The sequence below is a fragment of the Bos indicus genome, chromosome 6 (genome assembly GCF_029378745.1).
Source record: "Bos indicus isolate NIAB-ARS_2022 breed Sahiwal x Tharparkar chromosome 6, NIAB-ARS_B.indTharparkar_mat_pri_1.0, whole genome shotgun sequence".
NCBI classification, from domain to species: Eukaryota; Metazoa; Chordata; class Mammalia; order Artiodactyla; family Bovidae; genus Bos; species Bos indicus.
Window position 1 is genome coordinate 113,576,946 of NC_091765.1, and position 19,025 is coordinate 113,595,970.

Genomic DNA, 19,025 nt, shown 5'->3' on the forward strand with positions numbered 1-19,025 from the left:
GCCCTTCTTCGTCGGGTTCTCTGCTCAGATCTGCGGTCCGGGTGCTCAGCCCTCCCTGTGCTCTGTCCTGCAGTCTGTGCTGCGGGGACTGGGCTCCGTGGTGTCCGTGGAGGAGCGCTCACTCACAGGGACCTGGGACGTGAGCGAGATGCGCCGCTGGACCTGGAGCACGCGGGACCCTCATGGCCACAGAGGTTCGGGCACCTTGGTCCTGACCCCGCCCCGGGTAGCCAGCCTGACCCCCAGACAGACTCCAGCTCTTCCCCTAAGGCCTGTGTGACCTGGAGCTGGCCGTCCTTCTCTGGGTCTCAGTCTTCCTGAATCAGCCACAGAAGGTTATACTCTAGGCTTCAGGTCAGTCTCCACGTGCCAAAGCTCCAGACAGGTTGTGTGTGTGTGTGTGCATGCACTTGTGTGTTCAAGACCACAACCCTCTGCGGCCTTGAGTGAGCCCCAAACTTTAGGTGCACCCCCAGGTGTTCTGACGGTTGCCCTGCTGTGCATTATGTGCACACACACAGACTGCTTCTTGCCTGGGAATGTTTGCCTCTGCTGTTCCTTCTGCCTGGAAAGCCATTGCCCCTTTATCTGGGCCTCCCCTGACTCGTGCCCCAGGTCCAGGGCTGAGTCAGGAGCCTCCCTTGCTCTCCCCTCTCCCTCACTTTGCTCTGTCCCATTTATCTCCTTTTTTGTCTACTGTACACAGCATAGTCTGGCTGTGTAGGTAGGCACTTAGTCAATGTATGATAGACAGATGGATAAAGGGGTGGTTTGATAGAAAAAAAGATGGAAGGAAGGGGAAAAAGTAGATGGATGATGGACAGGTCAATGGTTGAGTGATGGATGGATGGAAAGAGGAAGGAAGGAAGGAAGGAAGGAAAGAGAATGCGTGAAGGATGAATGAAAGGAGGGAAAATGGATGGAACATGGACTGTTGTGTAGATGGAGGTTGAACAGATGGATAGGAGGATGCAGGATGGAGGGCCGTATGAAAGGATGGAAGAGTGTGTGGTGGATGGTGGATGGATGGATGGATAGAGGGATGGATGCAGGAGCAAGTTTCATCCCAAGGAGGAAGCCTAAACCCCAGGCTGTGTCTAAGGACAGCCCATTGAGATCAAGGGCAGGGCCCCCTCATGGCCTCAGTGAGAAGGCTCTTATGCACACATACAGGGCCACAACCCATGGAGAAACAAGACCAAGCAGGCCCAGAGCCCCCGGTACATGCCTTGACTTTGCTGTGCCCTCAGGGGAGGCCAGAAATGAGAGGCCCTCCGGCAGTGCAGTCCTGTCAAGAGGGGTCAGCTGAGGGCTGCATCCACAGTGGGAGCCACAGACGCAACAGGAGCCGTGTTGCCAGGGGGATGCCAGGAGAAGGGGACCTGGGGAAGCAGGTGTTCCAGAGGCTGTGCTGGACTGACCCTCTCTGCTCCCAGGCAACTCCAGTCAGCCCTCACCACCGCCAAGAGGCCCCGAGGTCACCATCTACCCAAAGGAGATCCGGACGTTCTTCATTCACTTTCAAGAGTAGTGAGCCCTTGGCAGATTCTTGGTCCCAGGACACAGGAAAGCAGCCTACAGGGATGAGGGGAAAGCTGCCAATCTGGAGGGCTAACGGCAGGAAATGGATGGATGGGGGGTGTTCTGACTTCTTAAATAAAACTGCATTAAGGACCTGTGTCTTCCCCTGCCCACTGGAGCCAGCCCTCTCTCTCCTCTCCTATCACAGACAGTAGCTTCACACACGCTCACACTCAGGCTTCACTTGCAAGAGTCAAAGCCACGAAGTTCTCCCAAAGACAGAAGGAATAATCCACAGGTATACCAAGATGCATCTGCCTGCATCCTGCCAGATCTCAGCAAGTCCCCCAGTGTTAACACTGGCCCTGCTGTGTCCTGGGCACCTTCATGGGCTCATCGCAGGGTGGAGACGCCCCTGCTGTGGAGGGATATGCCTAAGATATATGGGACGGAGCTACAGCACTGGCCTACTGACCCGGATGTGTGATGCCAAGCTCTGTGTCCAATCTCATACTCTTGTCCTGGCCCCTGGGCACACCTGCCCTACAGGAAGTTCCTACAGCTCAGGCCACTGAAAGATGGAAGGAAATCATGTAGCAAGTGAAACACGGAAAACCCAGTGTAAGGGTTATTAATATTAAAGATCCCACTGGTGTCATAATTTCAGGACCACGAACAGCAGCCGCCTTAGGACTCTGTGCTTCTGGTGACCATTATGAGACAGAGCAGGACACGGAGGGGGTCTGGAGCTGGTGGGTACCCTCAGAAAGGTTGGCACAGGAAGGGGAGAAGAAGAGATGGCAGGAGCAGATGACCATATGAAAGTGTGTCAATGCCGTGCAGCTGTGTCCTCTGTGCCCGGGTTCTGCACTGGGGTTGCCTGCCTTGGTATGAAGCCCATTTTATGCAAGACAAGCTGAACGGGAATGGGTAGAGAGGAAGGTTCTCAAACTGTGGATGTTCGACTCTGCCCTGAGAAACTTTTCCTTCTCCCCAGCCCCCAAATGCCCTCTGTTGGGGGCAGAGCTGTCTGAACTCCCCTGCTCCCCAGGGATGCCCTACAGAGCTGGACAAAGCCCTGGAAGCCAGCTCTAAGGAGGAAAATAGAGCTGCTCCCCGTGCGATCCTGACATGAATGGAGGACTGACCTGATTCCAGCTGCCTCACCCAGTGCGGAACAATAACCTGCCCTCTGGACACTAAAGACCCTAAACTGCAGGAGTGGATGGACTTGAATACCTTGCCTACCCATCTCCCAGCCCCAGAGCGAGATTAGAGGAGACTTGGCCAGGGAGAGGGAACAGGTGGAGTTATAAGAGAGGAAGCCAGAGCAGAGAGAGAGAAAGAGCCTGCAAGACCCAGCCTTGCCCTGGCTTTCCTCCCACAACATGGCCCAGGACCAGCCATCTCCCCAGCACCCTGTGCCCTCCACCCCTCCCGGAGGAAGCCCTCCAGGGTCCTCCAAGCACATCCAAACCACCAGAGCAGATTCTTCTGTGGGCAGAGCCACCACGGCCAAGTCCTGTCTCCCCACAAGGACATCCTGGGGGCAGCACAACTCTTGCCCCTCACCTCCAGCACAGAGCCTGGCACAGAGTCAGGGTTCAGTGGCTGTTAACTGATGGAAACTTGAGAATGGGGTGCAGGACAGCCCCGCAGCCTGGGGTGGGGTGCACCTGCTGTGTATGAGGAGAGTTATCTCTGTGGTCAGGCACTGGGGGGGCACTTACATCTCCAACAGCTTAGTATCCAAACCACCCTATGGACAGACCTACGAGTGCCCACTATACAGGTCAGGACCCCGGGGCTCTGAGTCAGGCTGTCAGGAGGTGTGCAGGGTCCTGCTCCAGGGGGGAGGGACTCGCCCACACAGTAGGTGGAGGTGGAGTTGGGAGGAGCTGCTGAGCTGAGCTTTATATGCTGTGCTGTGGGTATCACCCATGTCGTCCATGGTAGAAGGGGGACAGCCATGTCCATGACCGTTACATCCCTGAGTTCTTTCCCTCAAAAGATCAGGAGGTCCTGCTTTGTTCCTGGAGCTGATCCCGCAAAGGACATAATGGACATGAAGCCTGTCTGGTGGGTGAGGAGGGTGTGGACCAAGCACACAGGTTAATACAGAAAGATACTCATCAGTAAATGCTATGGAGGCGGGATGGGAGGCCCAGAGAAAATCTCTCACAGATGAAAAGACATAAAGGAGGAATAGCACCCTGCCAGACAGGAAGTGGGGGAAGATGCTTCCCAGCAGAGGGAGCAGCACCTCAAAGGCCCTGACCTGGGAAAGGGCTCGACCTGTAGGGAGGCCCTGACCCTGCAGCTGTGGTGATGGGTGGACGGCGCTCCTTTCAGGCCAGGAGCAGAGGCCAGGACTCAGCAGAGGAAAAGGGTCGTGAGTATGGGGGGCAGTGGGCCTTCCAGCAGCTTCAGGGTGGACTGAGCAGAAGAGTGGGTGGGAGGTGAGGCCAGAAAGGCAGGGGGGACATGTGCTGGAGGGCCCAGGTGCAGGCTTCGGGTCAGGCTCCCAGAGGGCAGACACGGGAGCTATGGAAGGCTGGAGCTAGAGGATGCCAGGCCCTGCTGCTGTGGGGAGCGCTTGGCACTGGGTGCAGCCCAGGCAGTCTGCCCATGAGGGCATCCTGAGCCCCAGGCTGGTCACACGCCCTAGAGGACAGACAGCGACATGTCCCCAGGAACACACGGAAGTGGTGCTGGTGGGTCCATCATGCAGACTCCCACGCAGCACAGAGTAGGGTCGGGCTGTTCCTTCTCTGGAACACCCAGCACAAGGCACGCTTCACGCTCTCACGATTCACTATGGCCCAGATCAGGAAGAGGTCACAGGCCACGTGCCCACGTGTGACACTGGGGACAAGCTGGCACTGCTGCGGGGTCCTGCCAGGACCATGTGTTCTCATGGTGCCCGGGCTCAGAGTGCAGGTCATGGTGCGTCTCGTTGGAGCTGAACACATGTGCAAGGGCCCTTTTACTTGACAACACTTTGCTGCCAGGAACCAAGGTCACGTGTCCCAGAACCGCAAGTAGCCTCTTCCGCTGGACCACTGGGCATGACAGAGCCTGACCAGAAAGAACCGCTCCTGTGCTGTAGCCTGTCCCTGCAAGGAAATGCTACCTTCTCTTGAAGTGTGTTAGTCACTCAGTCATGTCTGACTCTTTGTGATCCACAGGACGGTAGCCCACCAGGCTCCCCTGTCCATGGAATTCTCAAGACAAGAATACTGGAGTGAGTAGCCATTCCCTTCTCGAGGGGATCTTCCCTATCCAGGGATTGAACCCCAGTCTCCTGGCTTGCAGGCGGATTCTTTACCATCTGAGCCACCTACTTAAGAACCTGCCTGCCAATGCCAGGGATATAAACAATTTAAGTTAGATCTCTGGTTTGGATAGATACCCTAAAGAGGGTGTGGCAACACACTCCAGTATTCTTGCCTGGAGAGTCCCATGGACAGAGGACTGGAGTCTATAGGGCCCCCAAGAATTGGACTTGACTAAAGCGGTTTAGCAAGCACCCGGTGAAGGACAGAGAGCCTTGAGGCTCTTATAGAAGCTGCCCTAACTCTCTGGGGGTCTTCTGGTCTCCAGATCTGTGAGATAATACATGTCTGCTGTTTAAGACCCTCCATGGGAGGAAAGTGCTGGTCGAGTCAAGTCAGGTGGGTACCAGGGAGGGGATGGGAGAGAGAGGATGGAGACCTGCTTGGAGACCGTGTTCTCCAGATGTGTATGCTGGAGGAGAGGAAAAGGTGGCCAGAAGGGAGAGTGAGTCTCAGGTCTGGCAGTGATATTAAGAGCCACTCAGGCATTTGGGTGTCAGACAGAAGAGCCCACTCCCTTGCTCCTGAGCGAGGGTACGGAGACCCCCCGGCAACACTCTGGCTCCTGCAGGTGCATCACCGCGCCCACCGTCCTCCAGGAAGGAGGCCCTGTGTTGTCATCTCACATGCATTCCCTCAGGGCCCAGCTCCTCTAAGGGCGTCCCATTTTACAGGTGGGCCGCCGAGACCCAGAGAGCTTAGTCTTCTTGCCAAGGTCACTAGCCCTGATCCAGACTTAATTTTGAGTTTCAGGCCTTCTTGCTCCTCCACTAGTTGTGCAACCTGGGGTTCAGTTCAGTTCAGTCGCTCAGTCGTGTCCAACTCTTTGCGACCCCATGAATTGCAGCATGCCAGGCCTCCCCATCCATCACCAACTCCCGGAGTTTACCCAAACACATGTCCATCAAGTCGGTGATGCCATGCAGCCATCTCATCCTCTGTCATCCCCTTCTCCTCCTGCCCCCAATCCCTCCCAGCATCAGAGTGTTTTCCAATGAGTCAACTCTTCGCATGAGGTGGCCAAAGTATTGGGGTTTCAGCTTTAGCATCATTCCTTCCAATGAACACCCAGGACTGATCTCCTTCAGAATGGACTGGTTGGATCTCTTTGTAGTCTAAGGGACTCTCAAGAGTCTTCTCCAACACCAAAGTTCAAAAGCATCAGTTCTTTGGCACTCAGCTTTCACAGTCCAACTCTGACATCCATACATGACCACTGGAAAAACCATAGCCTTGACTAGACAGACCTTTGTTGGCAAAGTAATGTCTCTGCTTTTGAATATACTATCTAGGTTGGTCATAATTTTCCTTCCAAGGAGTAAGAGTCTTTTAATTTCATGGCTGCAATCACCATCTGCAGTGATTTTGGAGCCCCCAAAAATGAAGTCTGACAATGTTTCTGCTGGTTCCCCATCTATTTCCCATGAAGTGATGGGACCAGATACCATGATCTTAGTTTTCTGAATATTGAGCTTTAAGCCAACTTTTTCACTCTCCACTTTCACTTTCATCAAGAGGCTTTTGAGTTCCTCTTCACTTTCTGCCATAAGGGTGGTATCATCTGCTTATCTGAGGTTATTGATATTTCTCCCAGCAATCTTGATTCCAGCTTGTGCTTCTTCCAGCCCAGCGTTTCTCATGATGTATTCTGCATAGAAGTTAAATAAGCAGGGTGACAATATACAGCCTTGACGTACTCCTTTTCCTATTTAGAACCAGTCTGTTGTTCCATGTCCAGTTCTAACTGTTGCTTCCTGACCTACATACAGATTTCTCAAGAGGTGGATCAGGTGGTCTGGTATTCCCATCTCTTTCAGAATTTTCCACAGTTTATTGTGATCCACATAGTCAAAGGCTTTGGCATAGTCAATAAAGCAGAAATAGATGTTTTGCTGGAACTCTCTTGCTTTTTCCATGATCCAGCGGATGTTGGCAATTTGATCTCTGGTTCCTCTGCCTTTGCTAAAACTAACTTGAACATCTGGAAGTTCATGGTTCACGTATTGCTGAAGCCTGGCTTGGAGAATTTTGAGCATTACTTTACTAGCGTGTGAGATGAGTGCAATTGTGCAGTAGTTTGAGCATTCTTTGGCACTGCAACCTCAAGTAGTCAGGTCCTATTTGTGAAAGCCCACTTTTCTCCTTAAAAAAGAGATTACAATTGCTATTGCCAGGCTCAGTCTGGGGTTTCATGTGAAGGAGAGTGTATCACGGTGGGCCTCCTGGAGGTGGCAGGCCCCACACTGAGTGTTACGTTTTTCAGGGCAGTGTCAAGGAGCCAGACCAGTGGGTTGGGGGCAGGAATGGGTAAGATGCCCAGTGGGAAATACCACTGGGAGAGGCCTAAGGGAAAGGCATGAGGACTGGTGTGAGGAGAGCCAGGCCCGGCCAGAGGGAAGCTGGCAGTCCCCCCAGGGGAGGTGGTATTTGGGGTTTGTCTAAAGGTGGATGGTCAGGACACCGCAGATGGGAGCAGAGTGCTGCTGGGCAGTGAGCGAGTGCCACCTGCCTGCACTGCTCAGGTGACAGCATCTGTGTGGGTGTCACTCTGGTTTCCTTCCCACTGCATCCACCAAAGGGTGGTGGCCCAGTCAGCTGGCAGGAGGCTGGGCCCTGCAGGCAGGCAGACGTCCTCCAGCCCCTGAGCTGGCCGAGGAGATGGAGCCGCGGGGCTGGCTGCCTCTGCTCCTGCAGTTGGGCCTGATGTGGCCCCCGTGGGCTCAGCCTGAGCCCCAACTAAGGGTCTTCGTGGTTCCCCACAGCCACATGGATGTGGGCTGGCTGCACACCATACAGGTAGGTGGCCCGAGTGACCCCACACACCTCTTGAAGCTGCGGTCCTTTTTCCATCTGGACTCCAGAGTGGGTTCATGTAATGGGTTTGTGCCATAAGGAGTCTCAGCCTGGACGCCAACACTTCTCAGCTATGGACTGGCTGAGGGCTTTCCTGGTGGCTCAGATGGTAAAGAATCTGCCTACAGTGACGGAGACCCAGCTTTGATCCCTGGGTCAGGAAGTTCCCCTGGAGAATGCAATGGCAACCCACACCAGTGTTCTTGCCTGGAGAATTCCATGGACAGAGGAGCCTGGCGGGATACAGTCGATGGGGCCTCAAAGAGTCGGACACGATGAGCAACAAACATGGGCTGCTCTGGGCAGGGGTGAGAATGCGTCCCCGGCTGCAATGGGTGGAAGGTGTCCTCAAATATTCCTGGAGTGAACAAATGAACCAGGGCAGAGGAAAAGAGGTCAGGACTGATTTCCATAAGTTTCTGGGGCAGGTAACTGAAATGATTACCCAGGCCTACACAAGCTCTTTTCTGGGAGGAGGAAGGAAATAAATGAATAGGACCACTCTGTGATCATGGATACAATACTTTCCATGAAACGTTAGTAAGCGAGTCACTCATTTTAAAGGGAGTTGGGCAGCAAGAGGCCCTGAGGCTGAGGGTTGAGTCTGGTCTCAGGTCACTGGGCAGCCTCTGTGGGTGGTTCCACCTGCATGTGGAACTGCTGATGTGTGGGGAAGCATGCTTGTCACCCCCAGTTTAGAGATGGGACACTGAGGCCTGGGGTGGGGTGCTGCCCAAGTCAGCATACATCGCTGCCTTGCCCGCTCACCCCCTGCCCAAGGCTCCTTGCATTCCTTTATCAGCATCTCTGGGAACCACAGTGAGCAGCCTGACCCAGATGGGAGCAGACAGAGCTCCATTCTGGGGACTCCCAGCCTCAGTGTGCAGTGGGAGATAGATCCAGAGAGATGCTCGAGCTGTCAGCTCCTCTCAGCCTCAGCTCTTGACACACACTTCCCCATCATTTCATCCCAAGAAGGCCCATCAGGGTCCCTGGATCTCACTCCCAGGGCCCCGTTGTCGACTGGTCTGTCCTCCAAGGCAGGAGTGGTCAGCACGCCCCTCTGGGCTGGCCCGTGGACTTGGCTGGACTGGCACGATCCTCTGTCACGTAGAGTGTCTGTCTCCTCATGACTCTCCTCAGGGGAAGGCTCCCATCAAAGGTTGTCTGCCCGGGTCCTTCTCTCAGTGCAGGGGTCACCGTGTGTCCATCACAGAGTGGATACCAGGCTCCCTTGTTTGAGGAGGAGGGGGACCCAACTGCAGGGCCTGGACAGGCTTGTGGGGAGCGCCAGTGGCCCCCGGACACTGTGTCTCCCTGGACGTTCCTCGTTGGTCCCTGGTCCATGCCCTCTGGTTTCCCCCACGGGTCTGGAGTGATGGTCTCTCCCCCTCCCCACCCCAGGAGAACATGCAGGCTTATGTCGCCAACGTCTACAACTCCGTGGTGGAGGAACTAACGCTTGAGAAGAAGCGCAGGTTCATTGCTGTGGAACAGGAATATTTCCGGCTGTGGTGGGATGGCGTCGCCTCGGACAAGCAGAAAGGCCAGGTAATGCTGCCCTCAGGGGGTCCTCACCAGGAAGATGAGAGCAGATGCCCTCGGGGTCCCAGGGACGACCCTTCAGGAAGCTCCTGGGTTGTGCTCCATGAGGCCAGGGCAGGGCTGCATAAACCAGGAGGCCACAACCCGGCGAGGCTGTGCCCAGGGCCCATTTAGTACAGGTTTGCGGTCAGCCCCATACCCAGGGGACAGGTTCGTGTTTGATCCTGCCTTTCTGGTTTCTCCTGAATAATTGCGGCTCTGGCAGCCCAGCCAGGCACTCAGCTGGTGTGAATGGGGTCACCTCTGACACTGCGCACTCTGGGGTGACCTGTGTCCACACCTTCTGACTTCATTTGTGGATCTGTGTGGCCCTCATGGGCACCAGAGTCCAGGACCAGACAGGGGTGCAGGAGTCCCTGTGGATTAGCCTCCAGGGCTGATTAACTCCGTGTCACAGGGGGTCAGAGGCCCTGCTCCTTGGAGGGGCAGCCTGGGGCCAGGTCCTCCCCCGATCCCCATATGGTCACAGTTGGGGCTGGCTCTGCAGCTGCAGTCCCACATCTGTAAGCAGGAGTGACCTCCCTCTTCAGAGAGGCTGTGCCCAGAATGTGCCCAGGATGTAAGCACCTAGGGTGCTTGGGGCATGGTCCCCTCCAGGCATCACCTGCCCTCAGAGCAGTCGCTGACGGTGGAAGTCAGAGGCTCAGCCACCTGCTCAAGGCAGAGAGCTCAGACGGTGAAGCCGGTGTCCACCAGATCCACAGAGGGGATGTGACCCTGCAGCCTGTGGAGCCGAGAGAACGAGCCTCCCATCTGATGGGCTCTGCCGCGGGCCAGGTGCTGGGCTTAGGTTTGTACAGGTTACTCTACTGACTCCTCCCCACGGCCTGCACGGTGAGGACCCTTATCCTACTGCACAGAGCTGGTCCAGGTTCAGAGAGGGCAGGCATCTGGCTCAAGGTCACACAGCTTATACCTGACAGATGGATTCTGGGTCAGTATTGTGAATCAGAGCCTTGCTCTCTGGTGTCCACTGGGCAGTTTTTCCTTCTTTACACGGACACGCCCAGAGCCAAATCACTTACTCTTACCCTTACTCTCACAGTTAGGTGTGCTGGCTAAGACCTAGACAGGAAATTCAATAATATGTCCCTGGAAACTAGCAATTTTCTGTGATTTGTTTGGGCTGAATCCCAGTTCCTGGATGGGGCCCAACATGAAGCAGGTGCGCATTTGAAACAGTACACAGTAGGTGTCGTTCCACATTTCTCAATGAACGATCTGCAAAGACAGTACTTTCAGATCAGATCCAAGCCACAGTCTACCAAGAGCATGGTGTGCTCAGTGGCACGGTCTCTGACTGTATTCATGCTTCCATTCTTCCCTTCTTTCATGGATATACTTTATTGTTTGCACCATGAGGTCTGTGGGTTGTTAGCTCCCTAGTTAAAGTAAAAAGGAAAGTAACTCAGTCATGTCCAACTGCTTCCAATCCCATGGACTGCATCCTGCCAGTCTTCTCTCTACATGGAATTTTCCAATAAGAATATTGGAGTGGATAGCCATTCACTTCTCCAGGGCATCTTCCCAACACAGGGATCAAACCTGAGTCTCCTGCACTGTAGGCAGATTCCCCACCATCTGAGACACCAGGGAAGCCCAAGAAGGGATCAGAGTCACATCCTCAGCACTGAAAGTGCATCCTACACACTGAAGCCCCAGGAAATTTCCTTCATTCCTGTGTTCTAAAATATCTGTTAGACAGACATGTGACAAATGCAATTGGAAGAGCATTCTACAAACGTACCGGCCTGAAACCATAAAAATTATGAAACAGAAATACTCAGAAAGTGTTGGAAATTAGAGGATAAACTCCAGTATTCTTGCTGGAGAATCCCATGGACAGAGGAGCCCAGTGGGGCACAGCCCATGGAGTCGCAAAGAGTTGTACATTACTGAGAAACTAAACATGAATGCATGCACACGTTATTAATGTGAAATAGCCTGAGTTTTGATCATTATATAGCAGTTGTAATTATCTTTTTCTTTCAAAAATGACCTAAACTATTCAGATAAAGGCATAGAGTTGATAACTTGTACTTTCAAATGGTTTAGAAAAATCATACTGTGTGTAATGACATGGGAGAGTGTTAACAGAAAGAGGTAAAAAATATTAGCAATGAGATAATCTGGAGAAGGATTTGTGGGAGTTTTTTGGTACAGTTCCTGCAAGTTTTCCATAATCTTGGCATCATTCAAAAGCGAAAGCTGTGAACATATGTATCTGTGTATATGCCTGACGAAGCAGAAGCCAGGGACAGGTGCTGTTCTCGGAGCTGGACGCAGTGCTGACCAGGACAGACAGTGTTCTGCTTTTGCAGAATAAATGAGGCTGTAGAGTTTGAAGGAAGGACCATGAGATGTTATAGGCATGTGCCCAGAAACTACAACTGGCTCAGCCTGAAAGGTGTAACCTGGCCTTTTCTCTCTGCCCACTATCCCAAGGTCCGCCAGCTTGTGGCCACAGGTCGCCTGGAATTTGTCCTCGGAGGCCAGGTCATGCATGACGAGGCCGTGACCCACTTTGATGACCAGATCCTCCAGCTCACAGGTTTGATTACCCTTCCCCAGATCAGGGTCCCTGTGGCCTCCTGTGGGGCTGGGACTGGGTGTCTGAGCCCTGGTCCTAGGCTCCATCTTCCCCTCTCAGCAGGAGACTGTGACCAGTCAGCACTGTGACTGCTGGCACCATGTCCATGTCTGTGCCTGAGTGCAGGGGATGAGGGTGTGGATTCTAGACAAGCCAGCCTGGCTGACTCCTGACTCTGCTAACTCCCAACTCTGTGACCCTGGCATGTGATGCAGCCTCATTAGGGCTCGGTTCCCTCCTCTGTGAAAGTGCTCAGTAGTGATGGAAGGTCTACCTCAAAGTGGTGTTATGGAGATTCCTTTCAGTTCAGTTCAGTTGCTCAGTCATGTCCGACTCTTTGTGACCCCATGAACCACAGCACACCAGGCCTCCCTGTCCATCACCAACTCCCGGAGTCCACCCAAACCCATGTCCACTGAGTCGGTGATGCCATCCAACCATCTCATCCTCTGTCGTCCCCTTCTCTTCCTGCCCTCAATCCCTCCCAGCATCAGGTTATCGGGATTAAATTGGGATAATTCCAACAGAGCACATAGTGTACAGTGTGTGGGTCCCTAGTAAATGATCAGTAAAGGCCAGATGCCATCTCTGCCATCACCTCACCCACCAGCACCAGCACCATCACCACCACTAACAGCTCAGCACATCATTGTATCACTTCTAACACCAGCACCTTCAACACGATCACCATCACAACCATTCCCACCACCATCACCATCCGCACCTGCACCACCTCCAACACCAGTGTCACTGCGACCGTCAGCACCACCATTATCACCACCATCAGCACCGCCATCATCACCACCATCAGCACCACCATCAGCACCACCATTATCACCACCATCCCCTGCACCACCACTCACATGGCAACTAGTGGGCACATTCCTCTCCATTTAACAAGTGTTCTCTACACATATCACCTCAGTTCAGTTCAGTCGCTCAGTCGTGTCCGACTCTTTGCGACCCCATGAATCGCAGCACGCCAGGCCTCCCTGTCCGTCACCAACTCCCAGAGTTCACTCACACTCACCTCCATCGAGTCAGTGATGCCATCCAGCCACCTCACCCTCTGTCATCCCCTTCTCCTCCTGCCCACAATCCCTCCCAGCATCAGAGTCTTTTCCAATGAGTCAACTCTTCGCATGAGGTGGCCAAAGTACTGGAGTTTCAGCTTTAGCATCATTCCCTCCAAAGAAATCCCAGGGCTGATCTTCAGAATGGACTGGTTGGATCTCCTTGCAATCCAAGGGACTCTCAAGAGTCTTCTCCAACACCACAGTGCAAAAGCATCAGTTCTTTGGTGCTCAGCCTTCTTTACAGTCCAACTCTCACATCCACACATGACCACTGGAAAAACCATAGCCTTGACTAGATGGACCTTTGTTGGCAAAGTAATGTCTCTGCTTTTGAATATGCTATCTAGGTTGGTCATAACATATCACCTCACTCACCAGTAAAGGCAGGGTGTGCAGGGGCATCATGGCTCTCAGGCTCCTTTGCAGAATAGAGTATAGAATAGAGAATACAAGCAGAATAGAGAATACAAGAAGGACAAAGAGTCAGTGGATGAGCAAGGATTGACTGCAGTGTGTGCTGAGCTCTACCCATTCTCACTCCACTAAAGAGGCACTGTGTGTAGGACATCACAATGGCATTGGGGTTTCCTTTCCTCCAAATGTGTTCCTTTTTATGGCTGAGTAATATTCCATTGCATATATGTATCACAACTTCTTTATCCATGTCAACAGATATCTAGGCTGCTTCCATATCCTAGCTATTGCAAATCATCCTACAGTGAACATTAGGAGTACAATGTGCCTTTCATTATTAGGGTATAGGAGTGCAAGGGATTTCAGTTTATTACTTTTATATCCTGTAACTTTACTATGAACAGTATGAAAAGGCAAAAGGATGGGATACTGAAAGAGGAACTCCCCAATCACTAGGTGGCCAATATGCTACTGGAGATCAGTGGAGAAACAACTCCAGAAAGAATGAAGGAATAGAGCCAAAGCAAAAACAATACCCAGCCGTGGATGTGACTGGTGATAGAAGCAAGGTCCAATGCCGTAAAGAGCAATATTGCATAGGAAACTGGAATGTCAGGTCCATGAATCAAGGCAAATTTGAAGTGGTCAAACAGGAGATGGCAAGAGTGAACGTCGACATTCTAGGAATCAGCGAACTAAAATGGACTGAAATGGGTGAATTTAACTCAGATGACCATTACATCTACTACTGCGGGCAGGAATCCCTTAGAAGAAATGGAGAAGCCACCATGGTCAAAAATAGTCTGAAATGCAGTACTTGGATGCAATCTCAAAAATGACAGAATGATCTTTGTTCATTTCCAAGGCAAACCATTCAATATCACAGTAATCCAAGTGTATGCCCCAACCAGTAACGCTGAAGAAGCTGAAGTTGAACGGTTCTATGAAGACCTACAAGACCTTTTAGAACTAACACCCAAAAAAGATGTCCTTTTCATTATAGGGGACTGGAATGCAAAAGTAGGAAGTCAAGAAACACCTGGAGTAACAGGCAAATTTGGCAACACCAAAATCAGATTGATTATATTCTTTGTAGCCAAAGATGGAGAAGCTCTATACAGTCAGCAAAAACAAGACCAGGAGCTGACTGTGGCTCAGATCATGAGCTCCTTATTGCCAAATTCAGACTTAAATTGAAGAAAGTAGGGAAAACCACTAGATCATTCAGGTATGACCTAAATCAAATCCCTTATGATTATACAGTGGAACTGAGAAATAGATTTAAGGGACTAGATCTGATAGACAGAGTGCCTGATGAACTATGGACTGAGGTTCATGACACTATACAGGAGACAGGGATCAAGACCATCCCCATGGAAAAGAAATGCAAAAAAAGCAAAATGGCTGTCTGGGGAGGCCTTACAAATAGCTGTGAAAAGAAGAGAAGTGAAAAGCAAAGGAGAAAAGGAAAGATATAAGTATCTGAATGCAGAGTTCCAAAGAATAGCAAGAAGAGATAAGAAAGCCTTCTTCAGTGATCAATGCAAAGAAATAGAAGAAAACAACAGAATGGGAAAGACTAGAGATCTCTTCAAGAAAATTAGAGATACCAAGGGAACATTTCATGCAAAGATGGGCTCGATAAAGGACAGAAATGGCATGGACCTAACAGAAGCAGAAGATATTAAGCAGAGGTGGCAAGAACACACAGAAGAACTGTACAAAAAAGATCTTCATGACCAAGATAATCACGATGGTGTGATCACTGACCTAGAGCCAGACATCCTGGAATGTGAAGTCAAGTGGGCCTTAGAAAGCATCACTATGAACAAAGCTAGTGGAGGTGATGGAATTCCAGTTGAGCTATTCCAAATCCTAAAAGATGATGCTGTCAAAGTGCTGCACTCAATATGCCAGCAAATTTGGAAACTCAGCAGTGGCCACAGGACTGGAAAAGGTCAGTTTTCATTCCAATCCCAAAGAAAGGCAATGCCAAAGAATGCCCAAACTACTGCACAATTGCACTCATCTCACACGCTAGTAAAGTAATGCTCAAGATTCTCCAAGCCAGGATTCAGCAATACATGAACTGTGAACTTCCAGATGTTCAAGCTGGTTTTAAGGCAGAGGAACCAGAGATCAAATTGCCAACATACGCTGGATCATGGAAAAAGCAAGAGAGTTCCAGAAAAACATCTATTTCTGCTTTATTGACTATGCCAAAGCCTTTGACTAGGTGGATCACAATAAACTGTGGAAAATTCTGAAAGAGATGGGAATACCAGACCACCTGATGTGCCTCTTGAGAAACCTATATGCAGGTCAGGAAGCAAGAGTTAGAACTGGACATGGAACAACAGACTGGTTCCAAATAGGAAAAATAGTACATCAAGGGTGTATACTGTCACCCTGCTTATTGGGGCTCCAAAATCACTGCAGATGGTGACTGCAGCCATGCAATTAAAAGACACTTACTCCTTGGAAGGAAAGTTATGACCAACCTAGATAGCATATTCAAAAGCAGAGACATTACTTTGCCAACAAAGGTCTGTCTAGTCAAGGCTATGGTTTTTCCAGTGGTCATGTATGGATGTGAGAGTTGGACTGTGAAGAAAGCTGAGCACCAAAGAATTAATGCTTTTGAACTGTGGTGTTGGAGAAGACTCTTGAGAGTCCCTTGGACTGCAAGGAGATCCAACCAGTCCATTCTAAAGGAGATCAGCCCTGGGTGTTTTTTGGAAGGAATGATACTAAAGCTGAAACTCCAGTACTTTGGCCACCTCATGCAAAGAGTTGACTCATTGGAAAAGACTCTGATGCTGGGAGGGATTGTGGGCAGGAGGAGAAGGGGATGACAGAGGATGAGATGGCCGGATGGCATCACTGACTCGATGGACGTGAGTCTGGGTGAACTCTGGGAGTTGATGGACAGGGAGGCCTGGCGTGCTGCGATTCATGGGGTCGCAAAGAGTCAGACACAACTGAACGACTGAACTGAACTGAACTGAGCTTTACTATATTCACTGATTCCCTCTAGTAATTTTCTGGTGGCATCTTTAGAGTTTTCTCTGTATATTATCGTGTTATCAGCAAACTGTGAGAATTTTACTTCTTTTCCTGTCTGGATTCTTTTTTTTTTTTCTTCTTCTCTGATTGCTGTAGCTAAGACTTCCCAAACTATGTTGAATAATAGTGGCAAGAGTGGGCTGCTGCTGCTGAGTTGCTTCAGTCGTGTCCGACTCTGTGCGACCCCATAAACAGCAGCCCACCAGGCTCCCCCGTCCCTGGGATTCTCCAGGCAAGAACACTGGAGTGGGTTTCCATTTCCTTCTCCATTGGGTGAAAGTGAAAAGTGAAAGTGAAGTCGCTCAGTCGCGACTGACTATTAGAGACCCCATGGAATGCAGCCCACCAGACTCCTCCATCCATGGGATTTTCTATGCAAGAGTACTGGAGTGGCTTGCCATTGCCTTCTCCCTTGTCTTATTCCTCATCTTAGAGGAAATGCTTTCCGTTTCTCACTGTTGAGAACAGTGCTTGCTCTGGCTTTGTCGTGTAAGTCCTTTATTGTGTTAGGTGTGCTCCTTGTATGTCTACTGTCTGAAGAGTTATAATAAATAAGTGTAGAATTTTGTCAAAAGCTTTCTCTTAATCTACTGAGATGACCACGTGGCTTTTATCTTTCATTTTGTTAAGATGGCATGTCATATTGATTGATTTGTCTCTTGTGTGATGGTGATATTCTGTATATTGGAGAATCCTTGCACCCCTGAGATAAAGTCTACTTCATCATGAAGTATGATCTTTTTAATGTGTTGTTCGATTCAGTTGGCTAGAATTTTGTTGAGTATTTTTACATCTATTTTCACCAGTGATATTGGCATGTAAGTTTCTTTTTTGTGCCATCTTTGTCTGGTTTTGTTATCTGGGTGATGGTGGCCATGTATAATGAACTGGGATGATTTTTTCCTGTGCAATTTTCTGGAAGAGTTTGAGCAGGATAGGTAACAGCTGTTTTCAAAACTTTTGACAGAATTCGCCTGTGAAGTTCTCTTGCCCTGGGTGTTTCTCTGTTGGAAAATTTTGTGAATACAGTTTTGGGAATCTGTGCTTGTGACTGGCCTGTTCATATTTTCTATTTCTTTCTGGTTCAGTTTTGGAAAGGAGTATTTTTCTAAGAATGTGTACATTTCTTCCATGTTATCCATTTTATTGGCATATATTTCCTCATAGTAGTCTCTTATGATCTTTTGTATTTCTGTGTTGTCCGATATAACTTATTTTTCATTTTCAATTTTATTGATTTGAATCTTTCTATTATTTTTGATAAGTCTGGCTAATGATTTATCAATTTTGTTTAGCTTCTCCAAGAATCAGATTTTTGTTGTATTGATCTTTCCTATTGTCTATTTCATTTTTTTTTTTTTTCATTTATCTGCTCTGATGTCTATGATTTCTTTCCTTCTACTAACTTTGGGGGGTTTTGTTCTTCTTTTCTGTTGCTTTAGTGCAAAGTTAGATTGTGTATTTGATGGTTCTCTTGTTTCTTGAGGTAGGCTTGTATTGGTATAAACCTCCCTTTTAGCACTGCTTTTACTGCATCCCATAGGTTTTGAGTCACTGTGTTTTCATTCTCCTAGGTCTTGATAAACACTCTCGAGACTTAGTTTTAGATAGAATATCTCAATGAGGGAATGGCGGTTTTCCCAGCAGCTCAGAGGACAGGACGAGCTGAGTGTGGGCATCAGGCCCTGGGGATGCGAGCTCATCCTCTCCCTGAGGTGACACTTCTCAGCTGGGATTCTCAGCAGAGGCCTGGAAGAGAGGTGGGACACAAAAGGGTGCCCCCAGTGACCCCATCCTCTGGGAGGGAGCCCAGCTCAGGTCACATGGGGGCTGGGGCTCCCATAACTGCAGTGATAGAAGCAAATGTCCCCAAGAGGGAAGGACACACCTGGGACAGTCCTGAGAGGACCCTGCTGTCCTGGTTATTCCTGCCCCAGCTCTCGGCCTGTGCCCACCCCCTCCCCCTCCCAATACCAGTAATCCCCTGTCTCCTGGGTGCCCCTCTGTTCCACCTCCCTGCTTCTCTCTGACTCCTCCTCAGCAGAGTTGAAAACTGCTTAACATTCTCCTGAGGAGGAAGGAAGCAGGTCTCTCCAGCTGAGGCGGAGACCACAATTTCAGTGTCCCCTTGGCCTCTCGGGCACCTTGGCCCCTGCACTCTTGCCCCGTCCTCCATTACTGGGCAGGGAGGTCTTGACCTGGTCTTTGTGCTCATTAGGACGCTGGTTCAGCTGCAAGAAGGTGACTGAGTGACAGTGACTCAAGCAAGAGGGAAGGTTACTTCTCTCAGCGAGGGGGTGGGGCATGGAGTCTACACTGAGGGCTGTTCTGGGCCATCAGGGGTCACTGCTCCACAGAGTAATGAGGCTTCCAGTAGCTGGTGTGTTTTGCTCTGCCACCCCCACAGGGTGTCCCTGTCTTCCTTGCATGGCTGAAGGTGCCTCACCCCCCTGAAATATCATCTCAGTTGGGAAGGGGAGGGGAATGAAGGGAAGAGGGCAGTGCATCCTCGAAAAGGTGACCCTGAACTACCTTCATCACTTCTGGGCACATCCACTGTTCAGA

At 50.6% G+C, this 19,025-nt stretch overlaps 2 protein-coding genes across 3 annotated transcripts in view; both read left to right on the forward strand.

The window, feature by feature from the left end:
- The window catches only part of LOC109560090 (epididymis-specific alpha-mannosidase-like), a 40,329-nt gene extending 38,649 nt beyond the window's left edge, over nt 1-1,680 (forward strand). For both annotated transcript variants that reach the window (XM_070791847.1, XM_070791848.1), the window contains 2 exons: nt 74-194; nt 1,437-1,680. In XM_070791847.1, coding sequence (XP_070647948.1) covers nt 74-194; nt 1,437-1,531 — 216 coding nt within the window. In that variant the 3' untranslated portion in view covers nt 1,532-1,680. The remainder of the gene's footprint in view (nt 1-73; nt 195-1,436) is intronic.
- Nucleotides 1,681-7,381: 5,701 nt separating this feature from the next.
- The window catches only part of LOC139183687 (epididymis-specific alpha-mannosidase-like), a 52,920-nt gene continuing 41,276 nt past the window's right edge, over nt 7,382-19,025 (forward strand). Inside the window, exons 1-3 of the mRNA XM_070791850.1 lie at nt 7,382-7,652; nt 9,114-9,260; nt 11,760-11,865. Of these exons, the coding sequence (XP_070647951.1) occupies nt 7,515-7,652; nt 9,114-9,260; nt 11,760-11,865 (391 nt within the window). The 5' untranslated portion in view covers nt 7,382-7,514. The remainder of the gene's footprint in view (nt 7,653-9,113; nt 9,261-11,759; nt 11,866-19,025) is intronic.